The sequence below is a fragment of the Asterias amurensis genome, chromosome 11 (assembly GCF_032118995.1).
Source record: "Asterias amurensis chromosome 11, ASM3211899v1".
NCBI classification, from domain to species: domain Eukaryota; kingdom Metazoa; phylum Echinodermata; class Asteroidea; order Forcipulatida; family Asteriidae; genus Asterias; species Asterias amurensis.
In genome coordinates, this window is record NC_092658.1 from 6,490,698 (window position 1) to 6,509,258 (window position 18,561).

Here is an 18,561-nt window from a genome sequence, read left to right on the forward strand (position 1 = left end):
TGGTTTTATAATGGAAATTGGACACTATCCAGTCAAACCAGTTGACCCAGTCATTATTAACTAGGTTATACTGGAATTTTGACCTGGGAATTGGAAGCCATCCTTACCCTCTGTAGCTGGTCAGCACTTGCTATGATCTCAGAGAAGCATCTTAAGATGATGTCTCTACACTCTCTGAACGGAGGATCAAAGATGATACGTGGCTCCTCTACCCTCAGCTTAACGATCATAATCTGCGCCATCACGTACTGTAGCTCCTCGTACTCATCGTCAAAGTCATTACCGTTCTGATTAAATAAGAATTAGTACAGAGATAAGATAAGACAAACAGGAACATTCCTGAAAATTGGCTTACAGGTCCTGGCTCGATTTCACAAAGCACTAAGGCAATTTACAGGCAACCAAACCCAGGCAATCTCCAAGAAGAAAAGGCATTCACATTTGAATTTTTAAATTCCAACAAATTTAAATCTGAGAAGTGTTAATGACAGGGGAGCTGAGATGGTTTAAGGAATGAAATAAATGACCCAGTGACCGGTGGCAATAATGTTGAAGTGCCATGAACAGATTTGAGCGCTTTAAAAGAAGCCACTGTTATTTTATTAATGTTATTAATATATTGTGCCCGATTTGTTTGTTTACGTTTTGAAACCAAAATGGCAAGCTTTTTGAGCTTTTTCGAAATTCTGTATTAGAAAAAAAGGATAATTCTTTTGCAACCCCCCCCCCAAAAAAAAATGTATTTTGCTGATATGTGTTGCCTTGGTCATCACAAAGCCAATAGAATTTCTTGGGTGATATATTTTAAGTTTTATGTGTACAATTTATGACACTTTTTTTAGTACATAAAATAGATCGTACATAAAATGACAATTTCGGAATACAAAAAATAGGTCCAACATGTCCGACCACAGCACAGAAAGGGACATTACCTGATGAATCTGGAAGAACGCTAGGAAGTCAGCCAGTGAATTAATGACCATGCTTCTGAGCTGGATTGACATGAGGGCTGCTACACATGCAAAGAACTCTTGTACTCTCTGAGTCGAGTCTATGTCATTCTGAGGAACTAAATAGCCCCAAAGTTCCTTCTTGGACATGAAGATTTCTGCGCATGTTGGGATCCATCTACAGGAAGACACCAATAGAGAGAACTTTAAAAATTGACATTAAGAAGAAGTGTTTTTTTTTTAACCATTAAGTTTTCCAAAGAGTTCTAACAGACACTCAGATACTAAACTTGTAAATATTTTCTTGTATTCAATAAGTTTTTATCAAGAGATGGTTTAACTTAAAATAATTTTAGGTTGAACAACAAAATTGACTACAGAAGGACTTTAAAACTGTTCTATACTTACGACGTCTGCAGAACTTGTCTGGCTTCTGCACATTGTTTCTTGACGAGACTCTCAAATTCATTGGGCAGAAGTGGAAGCTCAGCTGCTAAGAGATCTTCCAGACGAACAAACCGCAACATGCAAAACCTGAAATTAACAACAAGTAATTCTTAAAGCTTATTCAGATGTAATTTAAGTGGTGTGTCATGACCGAGCAGTCTACATGAACTATTGCATCCGACTGAAGTTCTTATAGCATACTTGTTGAAATGTTGGTCCGAATCACAGTCATGACACTTCCGTCCTTGAGCAAGACACTCAACCATAAATGGCTTCTCTTAGCCCTGCTTATACTTGTATTGTATCTTTCACTCATTGTATATTTTTTTGTTGTCTTTGTGCATGTGCTTGGAGGGTCTTGCACTAGGCTCTTGTCTTTATTAAAAGTCAGACGTGCAGCGCATCTGTTTAAGTCTGGCACCCTGTCTCCAACTCACCTGTCATACCACAGGTTCTGTAGCTCCAGCATGATGTTATTAGTAATGAATAGATGCTGCATATTGGTCTCTTTATTGAGGAGGTAGGAGTTATGCCAAGGCATCGGGGCACAGATGATCCGTCTTGGGAACGGGCGAGGGATCCAGGTGATGTGAAGCCGGGCTTTCTCCTCGGGATCTTTCAGGATGTAATCAACTAAAACAATGAAAAAAAAACCATCTTTATAAAACAACAGTTTTGGGCTGCATTGCGATTAGACTCTTAATACCAAGGATTCGTAGAATTTGAGTGTTTTGAGAACCAAAAGCTAGAAAGGGGGGAGGGGGTGGCAGGACTTCAGAGACTGTACCCTAATCCCTCCATGATAACATTTTCCCTTTGTTTGTCTGATTTTGATGGATTTAGTACAGCCTGTAGTAAGGCAACATGATTTTGTTGTCTGGTTTGAGAATGGATTTGTGGGTGGGGCTTGGGGTGGGGCTGTAGGGAAGGAGCCAGGGTTGTTATGGTAGACCTGTGGAGGGGTTCAGGTTGAAGTAGGAAGGTAAGAAGTTTCATCACTCTAGATCAATCACATGATGGATTATTTACCGATCGTTTTCCTGCAGCTGAACTCATAATCTCTATATATCTCCTCCTCTAATTGGTTTCTCAGTTTCTGCAATCCAGTGTCTTCAAGGAGTGACAGAGGGACGTAGCACTGGACGTTATCCATCATGTTATCAGGTGGTAAAGCCAGCATCTCTGGGGTCAATCCTTTACTGATGTAGTAGTGATATCTCTGTAGGTTGGAATAATCGTTTTAAGAGTCAGCAAGAGTCATCGGTGGAAGATGTGAAATGGCAGTGGCGATTATTCTGAAATCTTTTGAATCGTTCTGACAGTTTATCTCTAGTCGCAGTATTCACAAACGAACACCACTGAAATTTGAATCTCTAAAATAGGGCATTTTTGGCTATTCAAAGTTTAAGACATAATTTTATTGACTTCTAATTAACGAGGGAACTTCAGATGCATAAACTCGCTGGATGCTTACTACCATTATCATCTTTATAACAAATAGGCTTTTAGAAAAAGTATGCATGTGATTGATTTAGCTAAGTAGTGCATATTTGGCGCACAGACCGTATACTCTCCAGGGAGCTATTAATTAGTTAAGGCCCATTGCTTAGGGGCAATAATATTGGAAGCGCTTTGAGATGCCCTTTGAGTGTGAAAAGCTCTACACAAACTGGTTTATATTACTATTATTAGTACTGTTATTATTATAAAATTACACAACTTTTTTTCAAAGTATGACCCTACTTTGAAAAAAAACACCGTGTCTACAAAACGGTACACTTGATTGTGCTTCCTGTCTCAACCGAAAAATAAACAATAAAACCCCCTTCATGCAGTGGCTCTGTACACAGGTTCATTTTCTATACAAATAAGTAAATGTAACAGAGTATTCACTCAGTTTCATCAAAACAGAAAGTACAACCAATGTATCCATGGTGAAACAGAACTGCAGGAAATGGCAGAAAATCAACATAAAGAGTCTGTTGACATATATAGGAGGAAGAGACAAAGTTCATAATTAATTTTCTTTTTAGTTTTACAGTCTTCGATTTATCTGACTGGGTTTTGATTTGACTATTTTGTGAATATTCTGAAGACAGTTGAAAGGAGCTTCTAACAAAATGCAAGTTTTCTTTTAAAACCAGGACCCAGTTTCATAGAGTCACTTCTTTATTATTGCTTAATAATTGTCTGCTAAGAATTAGCATGATACCAGTTTAGTGAAATCACGACTTGGCTGGTAACCATATTGTGGTAAGCAAAATTGCATTTGTGGTGAGCTACTTTTTGTGCTTGCAGCTCTATGAAATTTGGCCCAGGTTTCCATTTTAAAGAGCTGCTTAAGCACAAATAGCAGCTAAGCATAACTAAACTTTGCTTACCAGAACAATGTTACCGCTAAATTACCACATCACATATACCATCTGTGACTGGTATCCTTCTCAAGTTTTGCTAAGTAAAAAGTTATCAAGCAATATTTTCAGCTTATAAGAAGCTCCATGAAATTGGATCAAGGCTGTGTGACTGAAAGTACAGAATATTTTTTGCAAGAGCCATTCTGTAACTTTATAACAATAATAATGAATGATTTTTAAATAATAGCACAAAATTAAAATGAAGTCTCAAAGCGGTTTTGGAAAGAGAAAGAGTGAAACCATAACTATTTAATACAAAAATTACAGAAAATACAGAAAGAACTACAAAATGCATACAACGAAATATACAAGTTATTTAACAAAAAGATGTGTCTTCAAATTAGACTTAAACTGTTCTACAGAGGAGCTTTCTTTTATACTACTAGGGAGTGAATTCCAGAGTTCCGGAGATGCAACCTGAAAAGCGCTCCCCCCCATAAGCTTTGGTAGTGGCTGGAAAAGGAGTGAGAAGATTTTGTGAGCCAGAACGAAGATTTCTAGTAGGGCAATAGTCGTGGATTAATTCTTTGAGATATTGAGGAGCTACACCATGTTTGCATTTGTAAGTCGTTACTCAAGAGTTTGAAAATTGTTCTCTGCTTAACTGGTAACCAATGTAAATTATTTACCTCCATATCTCTCTCGGATGGCTCTCCATGGTTAGAATCTTCATCTTTTTCTTGCTTTAACATGATGCTCATCTGTTCCATTGGGGTCATAGGTCGACTGGACGGTAGTACGGCATGTCTGCAAGGGAATACATAACATTAACACAAGGTTCATTTGGGAAAATACATATATGTAATTCAATTCAGGGCTCGAAATTAACCCTGGAAACGCAGGCCCAAGGCTAGTGATTTTAGCGTCGGGCCAGTATACTTTTGACCATACAAGTCAGGCCGTCTTTTAAAAAAAAAATATTTTTTATTATAACAATACATCACTTCATTTTGAATTGAAACTGTGAATACAAGTATCTTTCAACGAAGTATTTACGAATAAATAAGACAAATTCGATCAAGTTAATCTTAGTGCTTGTTCTAAAAACTGTGTAGATATTGTTCTCATTTTGATTATGGTCTTGTAATAAATTTTCTGGACCATTAAAGGTTTTGAGCTACAAGCCCCGTGGTCTTGAGGATTTTCCCCAAAATTTGACCCTTGCCAATTACAATAAACTTTTTATTTAAAGTCCAGGGCCAAATTACATAAAGACTGTGAGCAAAAAAACTTGCTCAGCACAGAATATTATTGCTTAGCAAAAACAGATCACCTGGTGCCCGACTTTTTATTTTTGTTCAACAAAGAAATTTGTTGAGCAGTATTTTCTACTTAACAGCTTACCTAAATTTGATGCAGGGCCCAATTTCTTAGACTCTACTTTAACAATTTTCTGCTCAGCAAAAATAAGCAGGATACCAGTCATAAATGGCACTATGACATGGTGTTTTGGCTGGTAACCTTATTCTGGTAAGCAGAATTTTGTTGTGTTTAGCTACTTTCTGTTCTAAAGCAGCTCTATGAAGTTGGGTCAGGTTAAAATACTACCAACTGAATAAACTACAAAAGTTTTTTCCAAACATCTCTGAAATGTAAACACAAATTGAACACTTCAGTGTAATTTTTTTTTGGACTCACCCATTTAGTTGATTCTTGGTCCGTCTTCCGACAAACGTCTTGACTCTTGGTGACAATGGAGGAATATCTCCAGGCCGAGGACTACGAGGAGATCTTTGAGCTAAGTTACAGTGAAGTTAAGGAAACTGTTTTCCTAGCCATCCATTTAAAAAAATCACAGCAGGAGTATTTCATTTAAATAACAAAAACTTTTGTGGATGGCAATTTAAAGATTACAATCAAATAATTAAAGTACTTGTGAAATTGTCCGAACGATTGCCAACATGCAGACAAAACAAGATTCTTAACTGGAAAAACAGTAAACTAATAGAGTAGATAAAAACAAATGTTTGCTTCAAATGACTCAAAAGAACATAAACCGCATTTATTTTTAAGTTCAGACCATAATTCCAAGGCATGCTTTGGATTATTTTCTCAGCCTTTTTTCAAAAAACTTCCTTCCAGTTAAAAAATATATACTGATAAAGGTCTTACTGATATTCTGAATAATCGTTGTTGTTGTTCTTGTTTTGTTTTGTTTTAATGTCGAAAAAGACAAAAATAATCTCATTGTTTTTCTTTCATCAATATATATTCGTTGTTTCATTGGATTGAATTGTAATTATTTGTTGGATGTTGATTTTTCTATTATTTATTCTACTTTATTACATCTATTAGAAAACCAGAGCAAGGATTTGCTATTGCGCATTTGGTCAAGTGCTACTGTGCAGCAGTTACAAGTTGCAAATAGCATTGACAGAAGACCAAGTGCTACTGTACAGGTTCTATTGTTGTAGATAACTTTGGCAGGTGACCAAGTGCTACTGTGCAGCAGTTTACGCCAATGTTGCAAATAGCATTGGCAGGAGACCAAGTGCTACTGTTCAGCAGTTACCAATGTTGCAAATAGCTTTGGCAGGTGGCCAAGTGCTACTGTGCAGCAGTTACCAATGTTGTAAATAGCTTTGGCAGGTGGCCAAGTGCTACTGTGCAGCAGCAGTACTTGTTATCAAGTACAAAGGCATTACTAGAGTCTCCTTCTTTTGTTCTGTGGGCGTAGTCCCTTAGGAATGTGATTGGTATGTCACTGGTGTGCTTCAGCATAAGCATGTTGGTGTTTGAAAGTCACTTCTTTGAGGGTTAGTACCAGTTGGACTTGTATGAGGACAGTGCTTTTTAGAGAGAGAGCAAGCAGTCTCTACAGACAGCCATGCAAACAGCACAGAGGCCATTGATCTGTTGAAAGCTAAAGTACTGCCAAAGCACAGAGGCAAGTGGACACAGTCTGTAGCAAATTGTATGTTATCTTTTAAATCATCTTTTAAATTCCTCACTATGAAGAATACTCAGTACAATTGCTGACCTGCACTTTGTATATTGAGTATAAGTAGTTACTTATTGAGGATTCACAAATGATTTTAAATTTGGCAATTTATATAACAGCTTTGGCTGTTGGCAGAGATGGTAGGTCCATTAATTAGTAAATTTGACCTGAAAAATTATAAGCTTTCAATTCTTGTGCAAAACAAATCTGCCAATGATAACATGTACTGTAGTTTATTAAAAACTAAACAACAATTGTTCTCAGGATCCCTACATTTATTTAAGTACAATTAATGTGCATGTTTATTTTAGGCACTGTCCATGACGTATAATAAAGTTTCGTCTATTTTTTTGTTTTTAATTGAAAAAAAAAAAATCATCTGTTAAAAATTTGATTAGGGGAATTTTTATATATATACATTGTATTTTTTTATACTTCAGCGAAAATCAAATTTGGCAGTAATAGATTTGTAAGGACAGTTGATCATAACAATTTTTACCTCCATGGTCATATCTAGTTCTGCTACTGTGTTAGTTATGCTACTGTGTTAATGTTTGAGTACAATTGATCCATCAAATCAACACCAGACTGGTTTTTAAGTGTTGTGTAAATATTCCTCTTCATCCTGATGTGCTACACTAGACCCGAAGTACAGCTATTGTTGAATCAGGTAGCAGTGATTACATAACTCTGTCAATATTACTATTTACTTTCCGCTCACAATGAAGGCTGCGTCTATTCAATATGACATCAATAATCTACATGTTGCAAGTGATAATACCTTGATTAGCATACTTTGCTAAGGTCGCACGGAAGTTTAAAAAAATATCTGACCCACACTTTCTGAAGGACATTTCGGGGGAATTATTCTCTTTCCTGAAAGAAAGATTTACGGAAAGTAACCAAAGACGAACAGGGCCCAATTTCATAGAGATGCTAAGCACAAAAAATTGCTTAGCATGAAATTAATTCCTTGATAAAAACAGGATTACCAACCAAATTTCCAGTTGCATATTGCTTGTTACTGGTATTCAGCTTCTGTTTGCTTAAATCCTGAAAATCACATGGAAATTTGGTTTATAACCCCGTTTTTATCAAAGCAATGATTTAAGCAAATTTTTATGCTTAGCAACTCTATGAAATTGGGCACAGGCACTTTAATACAAAGTATCAAAATCACGAGTAATGGTCATTTCTGAGTGTCTGTACTTTGCAAAAGTTTTAGACAGCTCCCCCAAAAGTCTGATCCCAAATTTTCTGAGTGATTTTTAAGGGATTCGGCCAGGTTTATTTTTATTTCTGTTCTCTTTCTCTTTCAAACTGTTACCAAATGTATAGTGATGAGCAGGCACTTTAAATTATTAGAGGGTGTCAAAATCATGATTAATTGCCTTTTCTGAGTGCACATACTTTAGAAGGTTTTACAAAAGTTTAACAAAATTCTATCACCAAGATATAAATAATGAGAAAAAAAGTAATTAAAAAAAATGTAAAACTAACATTAAGTTTTGATATTCCACGTACACTCCAATCATGGGGAACCTGATCCCTCTAACACTCTGGCCCATCACTATGGAATAAACTCCCCCCAAATCAATGACAAGTTACTACTTATACTAGCTTCAAAACTCATTTGAAAACTTGTTTTTGTGCTTAAATCTTTGCAACTCATTGTATAGGCCCACTTGCTTCTGCATTGGGAGTGTCTATTAGACAGACATGGCGCATTTTAATGGGCCACTATTATTGTTATAATTAATATTGTAAAGACACAAAGGATACGTGAATGACTTCTCTTTCTCGCCATGCTTGGCTGTGTGATTGATCTAGCTAGGTTACTCCTTGGTAGTGATCTAATATTCAGCTTGTTGGCCGAGGGGGTGTAGTTATTAGCTATGGACTCGCTGGGAGTGCGACTGTACTTCTGCTCTTTGAATGGTGCAGCTAGAGTCCATGACATGCCTTGCATGATGGGTGGATGCTCACTGTGTTTCAGAACGATCTGGGTCGCAACAAAATAATACAATTTTGTTTTACTTTAGTCAACTTTGTCATTATTAAAACAGTGGACACTATTGGTAATTACTCAAAATAATTATTAGCATAAAACCTTACTTGGTAACGAGTAATGGGGGAGCTGTTGATGGTATAAAACATTGTGAGAAATGGCTCCCTCTGAAGTAACGTAATTTTCGAGATTTAGATTTTGAGGTCTCGAAATCAAGCATCTAAAAGCACACAACTTTGTGTGACAAGGGTGTTTTTTCTTTCATTATTATCTCGCAACTTTGATGACCAATTGATCGCAAACTTTCACAGGTTTGTATAATATTTTATGCACACGTTGAGATACAGCAAGTGAGACTGGTTTTTGACAATTACCAATAGTGTCCAATGTCTTTCTCCAAGTTCAAATTCAGTTTTTTTATGCAATCATTTTCCAATAGATACGCGTCCTTTGAAAGTGGGGGAAATTATTACAAGTGTGTGACCTCTTGTTAAAATGGTGTAAGTTGTCATTTTATTTTATACTCTCTCAGAGTGAAATTTTAAACATCATTGGACATCAAAAACCAAGGTCAAATTCATGAATGCCCTTTTGATTGAATATCATCATTCTATCCCAAAATGAAAATACCATATATTTGAAACATGACGCTATCAAGCATTTCTATTTTTACAAAAATTGCACTTGAAGGGTATCAAACACAGTGGCATTTCACAACATTTTAAAGTGAGGTTAGATACTTTTTGGTTTTTTGTTTTGAATTTATCCATTTCCATCAGGACTCTTCATTATTCTTGTAAAAGCTTGTTAACAAACAAAGGAAGTCCAAAACAAAGTCTGTTACCGAGTCACTGATGTGATAGTGAATGAGCATTTGAAGAGAACTATTTCTCAAAGTAACTTTAATTTCTTGTAACTCATTTGAAAGAACTTGTTTGAAAAACAGAAAAATGTTTGTTTACACTTTGCACAGAGGCAATAGAATCATGAGGCTTGCAATGCCACCATATCTTCTTTGATCTTCAATTCTTTTGAGATATGGTAATATTGTAGAACTCTAAACAAAAAAACTTACCTGGTAAAGATCCGAGGGGTTCTTAGCCACATCTTGAGGCAAAGGAGGTAGACCGGGTAAACCTCGAGTCTGGCTGCAACTCAGCAGAGGCGTCCCAGTTATCTAAGTATAAATTTTATTTATAAAAAGTATAGCAATTAAAAATCTGTAAACAATTGGTCGTCGAAGTTGCAAGATAATTAATGAAAGAAAAAGACCCTTGCTAGAAAGTAGATTTCGAGACCTCAAATTTTTAATCTGAGGTCTCGAAATCAAATTCATGGAAAATTACTTTTTTTCTCAAAAATGCTTTTCTATCAGAGGGAACCATTTCTCACGTTTCATACTATCAACAGCTCTCCATTGCTTGTTATCAAGTAAGGTGTTATGCTGTTGCATTATTTTGAGTGATTACCGGTAGTGTCCAGTGCATTTAAACCTGGGAAATTACTCATGCATAGAATTTATTCTCAGATTTCTCAATCCGTGGTATCATTTCACGAAAGCTGCATCCAGCGAAATTGCTGGTAAGTGCTGTCACTTCCCTAAAGGTGGATGGGTGCAACGTTCTTGATGAAAATATGGAATTCTTTTTTACAGTTTTCTCAACAAGAAGACATAGAAACTGTTCACCTAAACAATCACCCATAGGTGACTTTTATGTACCTTTTTTATAATTTGGGATATAAAACAATTTCAAAATCCATTCTATTACCATACCTTTAAAACAAAACACAATATTTATATGTTGAAATTTGATAATTGTCAAAAAATAGTTACCCTTGCTCGATCCATGGTGCCTTTCTAATTTTAGCTAAATTTTTGAATGAACTTGTGATGCAACAGGAAGCTCTGAAGATGAAAAGAAGTGAAAGGGGAAAGTTCAAATGAATTATGAAACAATTTTTTGTCAAGATCTTGTCCTTTAAAAAGTTTTAAAGATTCAATTTATTCACAAACTTGTTAAAATTACAACAATTTGAATTAGTTTTGTTTTTTAAAATACAAAACTTAGTTAAAGATTTTTCTGACATTACAGTTACACTCATTTCAACTACCGTACTTTACTTTTAAAAAACTAGAATCTTTAATAAAGTTTGTATGCGAGATAAAATGTCCCCCGTGACCATGTCCACAAAGGTTTAACCTACTACTGTCACGCAGTGCATGATTATTTATGAAACTGATAGAGTAATATCATAAAATTTAAAAATAGAATTAGAAGCAATTATATTGTAAAGTCATTACAGAAATTCCAGTGCATGAATGATGAATGAATTAAATTAATTAGGAATACGACTCTTTCAGTAGGTAGGATAAATTGATTACACATTTGAACCATTCAATTTGTAACAAGTCATTGAGTGAAACAAGGGACATTCCCTGACAAAATGGTCAAATTGTTTAACTAAAAAATCACCACCTACCCCCCCCCCAAAAAAAAATGCCCCCTACCCCCCCCCCCCCCCCCAAAAAAAAGCACATCATTTACACTGCCTGGCTCAGTGGCTGCTGGCACATTTAGACACGACTATCCGTCCCCTACTCAAACATTTTCTTTAATAAACAATAATAAACAATGGCAAAAACAGTCTGCATTGCCAATGAACTGTAACATTATCTGAAGATCGCTTGTGCCTACTGGACTGCTTATTTTTTGAAAGTTGAATAAGTTACTCCGATCAAATCAAACGTCAAACGACAATAAATAAACGTAAACACTAGAAAAAAAACTTTCGCAACCCGTTTTCACCCCACAACAAATTACAAAACATCTACCATAATTCCTTACATTAAGTCCTGACATCGTCCTTTAACATGGAAGTAGTTTGTATATCATCGCAGCACCAGGGAGACATTTATAAGAAAAGTTTACAAACTCGCAAAGTGGCGATGTGCAAAGTTTATTTCACTACCTTAAAATGGCGAGCGTTCTTCGTTTAACATCCGGGGAATCTTGTTGCTATGCATACAGTGAATGGCAAATAGTCTGGTAGATGTGAAATGGATACATATTATTACGTTCACATTCGTTCAGGTACCGGTTCATCAATACCCAAGATAGTATCGATACCAATGCGACCAAAATAAAATCGATTCCACAGTACTCGACCATTAAATGAAGCCTGGATGTATGGAGGGGCGGGTCTCCTTTAAAAGAGGGGAAATAAAAAGGGCATGGAAATCACCTTAAAGAAAGCAAAGATTTTCATTTTAATCGGTTTAAAACCAAACGAAAGTGAAAACAAAACCGAATTTTATTTGGTACCTTCCTGGGGGAAGTGGATGTGTGTGTTGAGGGAGTGGGGGGGGGGGGGGGTACACAGGTTGGATGAGATTTTGCTCAATAACATTGACATTCCAATCATTCTAGATGCAACATAACTTTGTATTTTATTAATAATAACTGAAGAGTTGAAACAGCATTCTATTTCTTTTTATCTTTTATTCAATGCCAGCTTTCAACACTGACTGAATCCAGCATTTCCCGATGGCGATGGACATTTTCAATAAATTGTGACTCACAAAATTTTATGAGGAAATTTAGAAATTGTACAATATTTTATTAATTTGTTGCCCCACTCTGATTTGTAATAAAACACTAAAATCATAATAAAAAAACAGATTGCTGGGACTTAAATATAAATCTTAATTACTAAATCATCTCTTTAAAACAGAACCATTGTTTTAAATAAAGGACAACCAGAACCGTTATTTTAAAAAAGAAAATAGCAAAAGAGAAAAGTTTCCATACCCTGCCACCACTCAATGAGTATCTCATTTTGGTGAAAACTGGATACTATTTTATTTCATAACAAATGAAAAAAGTGGTGGCAGGATACAGAACCTTTTCCAAACATAAAACACAAGAGTAGAAATGAGATTTAGGACTTTAGAATGTAGGCTTCTCTTTAAAGGCAGAACTTCTTAAAGGGAAGGTACACGTATGGTAATTACTCAAAACAAATATTAACTTAAAACTTACTTGGTAACGAGCATTGAAGAGCTGTTGATGAATAAAACATAGTGGGAAATGACTCCCTCTGAAGTAACGTTTTTGAGAAAGAGGTAATTTCTCACTATAACATTTTAATGTTATAGTGAGAAATTACCTCTTTCTCAAAAACAAAGACTTCTAGCTAGAAGTCTTTAATTCCAATCTGAAAGCACACAAATTCGTCCAACAAGGGTGTTTCTTCTTTCATCATTTTCTCGCAACTTCGATGACCGATTGAGCCCAATTTTTCACAGGCTTGTTATTTTATGCATTATGATGGGATACACCATGGAGGTAGGATTAGTGAGAAGACTGGTCTTTGACAATTACCAAATGTGTACAGTGCCTTTAAGGGGGGGTTACTGTATAATGGGTGTGGTATGTGGTGGGTGTAGTTCAGAAAAGTATTTAATTATATTAACAATGTTTATTGTAAGAATAAAACAAAATAATTAATTTCTTTACAGGTATCTTAGTAATGTATAAAGTAAACACACAATTATAAACAAACTAATAGTTTGGCTAATTCATCAGAGATGATATATTAAAAGGTTTAATACAGGACTGGTAGAGCTGACGAAATAGTCACAGAGTTTTCATGTTTTGTGTGATCTACCTTACACGTCAAATAACAAAACTATTAAAATTTGGGCTAAATCTTTTGTTCATGTCAGGAGAAAACAGGGAAAACCATGCACAATTTTCAGCATGTAAACACACTGCCTTAATCAGCTGAGAAGGAAATTGTTTCAGAGTTAATTTCATTTCTGAGTGAAATATAAAAATAAAAGAAAATAAAAACAGGTTTTAGTATGAACTTCATAAACAGTAAGTTTTCAGACTAAAACTAAACAATGTTGTTATCCTCACTTACCCTGTAACATAAAACTGATGATTACTTTGTCAAATTGTAACTCAAGTTTAAATCACACACAATCTTTACTCATCATCATAAAACTTTCACTTCTCACAAAAGTTGGGTTGCCCAAGGTTAAAAATAGACCTTTTTTGTGTTACATCACATGCACAAAGCTTTATGGTTTGTCATTTTAAATTTTTACATTATTTGCATGTTACAATATGGCATCGAAATATGCACACAGATAATAGCAGTGCACATATTCAAAAAATGGCAAAACAAAAATTTATCAAGGGCAATTACATTTATCGCAGCTGATGAACAGGGCCAAATCTCATAAAGCCTGTAAGCACAAAAACTTGCTAAGCATAGAAGTATTGCTAAAGAGAAACAGGTTACCAGATAAAATTACATTAAGTTTACATTGTTGTGACTGGTGCCCAACTCATATTTTGCTTAGCAGTTTTATGAAATTGGGTCTTGTACTAGGATAATTGGTTTGATAGGCAATGACAGGCCTTGAATTTCATGAAAGTCATGGTCTGTGTTGTCCCTGGTTTTGGCCTTGGTGCCCCTTCAAAAGTTGCCTATTATACTTTAAGATTCTCCAATGGAAGTAGCCTCCGAAAATAAAAATGGCTTTGGCCTCTCAAAGTTAAAACTCCAGGCCTGCAATGAGCTTCAGACTCAAACCAATGTAACCAAACCGAGGCTTGGATGTAAATATCAGTCTGGTCCATCTTAGGATCAAGAGAAACGCTGCTTGTAAACTGTTGCTGTACACAGGGAACATGACACCGCTCAGTATTCATCATGGGATTGTAGATACACAGGCTTGGCTTGCTTTCTCAGTCTGTCTTGTGCTTTCTTTCCTTTACTTACAGACTTTGGCAGACCCATCGGTGGGATATTCACCTGATCAAATAAAAATCATCAAGTATTTTAAAACTTTATAGCTATTAATACAGTCTCACTCACTGGTAAAAAATAGTTCATGATCTGACTTTTCAAGCCTTTTGATTAAGTCTCCACTAGGGTTGAAACATCAGCCCATTAACTATGTTTTGCAAAGCTACCATAGGTCTTTTTGGTTTGTAAGCAGTTTGCAACAGCTAATTCTATTTTCTCACTAGTAACTAATAAAATGGCAACAGTATAACGAATACTGTTTTCAGGAATATGAAACCTTCCAGTTTTTATATTTTTGTGGGGTTATTTCCACACTGGTTTGAGCACAGTTTTGAGGAATTAAGCTTTTAGTTTGGCACTGAAAATTTGTGCTCATATACTATAATCAAAGCCCTGTAGTGCCATCAATATTTTATTTTCAAAATTCAAGCATGCAATAAATAGTTGGTGGCCTGACATTTTGACCCTAACAGAGTCTGTCTCGAAGGCTAAAAGCCATACATTTAGGTCCTAAAAACATTTAGGTTCTTTTGGTTGGTAAGCAGTTTGCCACAGCTCTTTCTGTTTTCTTAAAATTAGAGCACAATATACTTTTGTTAAATCATTTTTGTTTTTAAGTGTGAATGCGATGGTATCAACAGGGTTTCATATTATAATGCAATCATGATTAGGTACACTAAGAATTATAGTTTACAAAACAAGTTTACTATGTAGTTGTCTAACTTACCGGTCGAGGATATGGGCTTCTGTAGTGTAATGCTGTAGATACAAGAAAAGAAAACATTATGAATATAATTGGTAAGAAATGGTGATCTAGGGGTGAATAGTATGTTTTTATTTTTAAAGTCATACTTGTCAATAAACTTTTTTACATTTTGTTTATGCAAGTGTGCCCCAAACAAGGCTAATAAAAGCCACTTTTGTTATAAGGGGCTTCAAGAAGACAAAACTATTAAATGTGAAAAATAACTCAGCAAGAGGGGCTTAGGGTAGGAATCATATTCCTTTTTCAAAAAACAGTCTAGATTGTAGGATGGAGAGAGACATGCACCATGTCAGGAGTTCCAAAGAAATACACAATGTGGAATAAAGCTGTTGGAATGGCTCATTGTTTTACATCTCAGCAAATCAAGCGTGTATGATTGAGAAGAAGCAGAACGACTGGTTTCGTGCTCAAACATTCTGATAGGAGTAACTAGGTCAAACACACTGACAATAACAGTTACTAAATTGAAAAATATTTCTACAAGACTTGCAAGATGTTGAATCGTAGACCCCAACTTGCTTAAAACACAATTTAATGGATATTTACCTCTAAATTTTGTGAGTGGGGAGAAAAATCAAAACAGAAAAACACAAGTTTTTACCATAAAAAGTTTGACTGATTGACATACCCATGGCTAATCTTGTCTCTGCCTCCTGAATGTACACTTTAATCAATTCTGGATCAGTCACCTTTAAAACAAATTTAAGATATATGTGATCATGGAGGAAGGAAATGATTTAATGGCGTGTTAGTGAAGAAACTAACATTGAGGCTGGTGCTCTTGTGGTTCTTGGGTGAAGAGAATCCACAATTAGAATGGGAATACGATAAGGGAACTTGACAAAGAATACGGCTGTATCATTGGGCTGCCACCTCGCTAAACCTGGATTGTTTCAAAGTTCTTGATGAAAACACATTGAAAGCTTGTTGTTGTGAACTTAACGAGTAGACACTCTGTTCATCTGAAATTTTCACTGGTGAATTTTATTGTATCTTTCCTGATATTTTTGCCCACATATCAGCATTAAAACAGATTTTGTTTGTTCAAATTTGGACCCAATTTCACAGAGCTGCTAAAGCATAAAAAGTAGCTCAGAATAACACGTACAACTTGTGACTGGTATCCTGCTCATTTCTGCTAAGCAGAAAGCAATATCTTCCGCGTAAGCAGCTCTGTGAAATTGGGCCCTAGGTTTGTTTTAGTTGATTTTACCTGTTTATTCTTCTTGAATAGTGTACATGTTTCATTATGGATGTAGAGCTGCTCATCTTTAGTATCGTTAACTAAACCACTGGCTGCTTCCCACGTCTTGGCAGTGCGGAGCAGTGTGCGATATAAGCCAAGAACCTGCCGTCTTAATGCCATGAGAAATTGTTGCAATTACATGACTACGTCGCCTAGAGGGATCGTCAACTGTAAGAAAAGATTGAAAGATATTAGTTACGAATAAGGTAAAAGCCATGGCAACCAGAAGGAAGTTGAACAAATCTTGATCCCTTATCAGATGTTTTGCAGGATAGATATATGTCTCATTCAAATGATCATGGTTTTGCGATAGGTTTTTCAAACGACCCCATGCAAACATCCACGAAAACAGGCCTAGATAATAAAATAATTATTGAAACTTTGCGTAGTAATACCATGGATGAAGAAAATCCTCCATGGTAATACATAGGTGGAGTGGGAGAGGTTATAGAAGTTGGAGGGGTTAAAGTGGGTGCGGGGTAGGAGTGGAAGGGACTAGAAGTTGAAATGAGAAGGGATGGGAGGTGTTAAGTCTGGAGGGGTACTTAGGGAGGAGGGAAGGGGGAGGAGAAACGGGGAGGGAGGGGGGGGCGGAGAGAAGGTTTACACGTACATGTAATCTTTACACAGGCAAATTCGGAATGTGCCCAGGCCCCAAAACACACAAAATGAGGAATGCATGCTTTCATTTCAGTGCTGCTTCATCAAGGGTGGAAAGTACCTCTCTGGAGGCTTGGAACTGGTTTGAATTTAAAAAACAACAGATATTATTAAATTTCCCACTGATGTTACATTTATTGTAAGCTAATAGAAATGCACTAGTTACAGCGAAAACATTCACAATTTTAGAAATAGTGCCCATAGCCAGTACCGCCAATTAAATTAAAATAAAAATGGAGGAAGGAAATATTATTACTAATAATATTTGTTATCACACTAGCGCAAGTGGAATACGGAAAAATATTATAGCCATTTTTTGTCCCATATCCAACGAGGTTGAAGGCCGAGTTGGATATGGGATGCAGACACGCCAAATTTGTTGCGTATTCCACGAGCGCGCGTTATACAACAATTTCATATTCCAGTCTCACGTGCAACGCGATAAGTTTAGAATTTCAAAACAATATTCTGCGACAAACAGCATGCACGCGCAAAGTTTAGAATGTTATTTTTGCACTGTCCGTATGCGGAGTGTGATGCATTGACACGCCGTAATGCACGAGCGCGGCGCGCATGTTATAACAAATTTATCTTCCCGTCTTCTAGCAGTCTCACGTGACACACAAAGTTTACAATATCAGAACAATATTTCCCGACGAACAGCATGTAAGCCTATTTATTATAAGTTTATCGTGAATAGCAAAATATCAAGAAAAGGGCGCTGTTGAACCCACACAAAGGTATAGGCGTTGTGTGCGCGAGTCGTAGAAACTGCCCCATATTCCTTCCCACAACGCATTGCAGTTCTGAATTGGGTTCCCTGAATTGCGATAAACCTTAAGCGCAAAGTTTAGAATGTATACATTTTTGTCGCAGTCTGCAATATATAAAAACTGGGTTGGACGTTGGAGTAGGCCTACCCCGTAGCTTTTTATACCATGACACCCTCCTGTTCGAGCATCTGATTGGTGGATTTTTTATAGCTTGAATGATTAGCGCCCTCTGGAATTATACGATGACCAACACGGTCCGGAAAAACTCTCAATATTCCCTACTTGCTCTTTCTTTCGTTGCCCAAAATCCACCGACAGCGCACCAGCTCTTGAGCTTTACAAACAAAACACCCTTACCTCCCTGCACCGCTGCTGCACCTCCTGACTGTCGATTTCTGTTTCCCAGAAACTGCAAACAATGACATGTCTTAAAAACGCAGTCTTGACATCATGCAAAACGAACTAATCGATTTTGTTTTCACCAACTTGAGGACTAGCCAAATTATAGAAATTTGCCCAATTATACTTTTTATTAT

General features: G+C 36.2%; 2 protein-coding genes across 4 annotated transcripts in view; both read right to left on the bottom strand.

Moving 5' to 3' along the window:
- The window catches only part of LOC139943972 (dynein axonemal heavy chain 3-like), a 67,674-nt gene extending 55,909 nt beyond the window's left edge, over positions 1-11,765 (bottom strand). Inside the window, exons 1-11 of the mRNA XM_071940890.1 lie at positions 11,607-11,765; positions 10,595-10,666; positions 9,836-9,937; positions 8,535-8,754; positions 5,450-5,549; positions 4,441-4,558; positions 2,427-2,616; positions 1,835-2,030; positions 1,359-1,484; positions 933-1,128; positions 108-287 (exon numbers count right to left, since the gene is read on the bottom strand). Of these exons, the coding sequence (XP_071796991.1) occupies positions 108-287; positions 933-1,128; positions 1,359-1,484; positions 1,835-2,030; positions 2,427-2,616; positions 4,441-4,558; positions 5,450-5,549; positions 8,535-8,754; positions 9,836-9,937; positions 10,595-10,609 (1,443 nt within the window). The 5' untranslated portion in view covers positions 10,610-10,666; positions 11,607-11,765. The remainder of the gene's footprint in view (positions 1-107; positions 288-932; positions 1,129-1,358; positions 1,485-1,834; positions 2,031-2,426; positions 2,617-4,440; positions 4,559-5,449; positions 5,550-8,534; positions 8,755-9,835; positions 9,938-10,594; positions 10,667-11,606) is intronic.
- Positions 11,766-12,536: 771 nt separating this feature from the next.
- On the bottom strand, positions 12,537-18,552 carry LOC139944525 (LYR motif-containing protein 1-like). 3 transcript variants are annotated; one of them, XM_071941568.1, is made up of 5 exons: positions 18,383-18,552; positions 16,560-16,760; positions 15,975-16,035; positions 15,308-15,339; positions 12,537-14,586 (listed from the first exon to the last, which is right to left on the bottom strand). In XM_071941568.1, the coding sequence occupies exons 2-5, from the start codon at positions 16,710-16,712 to the stop codon at positions 14,473-14,475; spliced, it is 360 nt and encodes a 119-aa protein (XP_071797669.1). In that variant the 5' UTR covers positions 16,713-16,760; positions 18,383-18,552; the 3' UTR covers positions 12,537-14,472. The 3 variants fall into 3 exon arrangements, with proteins under 3 accessions (XP_071797669.1, XP_071797670.1, XP_071797671.1); XM_071941569.1 differs by having other exon boundaries at positions 18,308-18,397; XM_071941570.1 differs by lacking the exon at positions 18,383-18,552 and adding an exon at positions 17,206-17,226.
- Positions 18,553-18,561: the final 9 nt, after the last annotated feature.

Coding starts and splice junctions, on each gene's coding strand:
- LOC139944525 (XM_071941568.1), bottom strand. CDS start 16,712: ATGGCATTAAGACGGCAGGTTCTTGGCTTATATCGCACACTGCTCCGC. Junction 15,340..15,974: donor AGAGACAAGATTAGCCATGG/GTATGTCAATCA, acceptor TTGTATCTACAG/CATTACACTACAGAAGCCCA. Junction 14,587..15,307: donor GAAGCCCATATCCTCGACCG/GTAAGTTAGACA, acceptor TTATTTGATCAG/GTGAATATCCCACCGATGGG.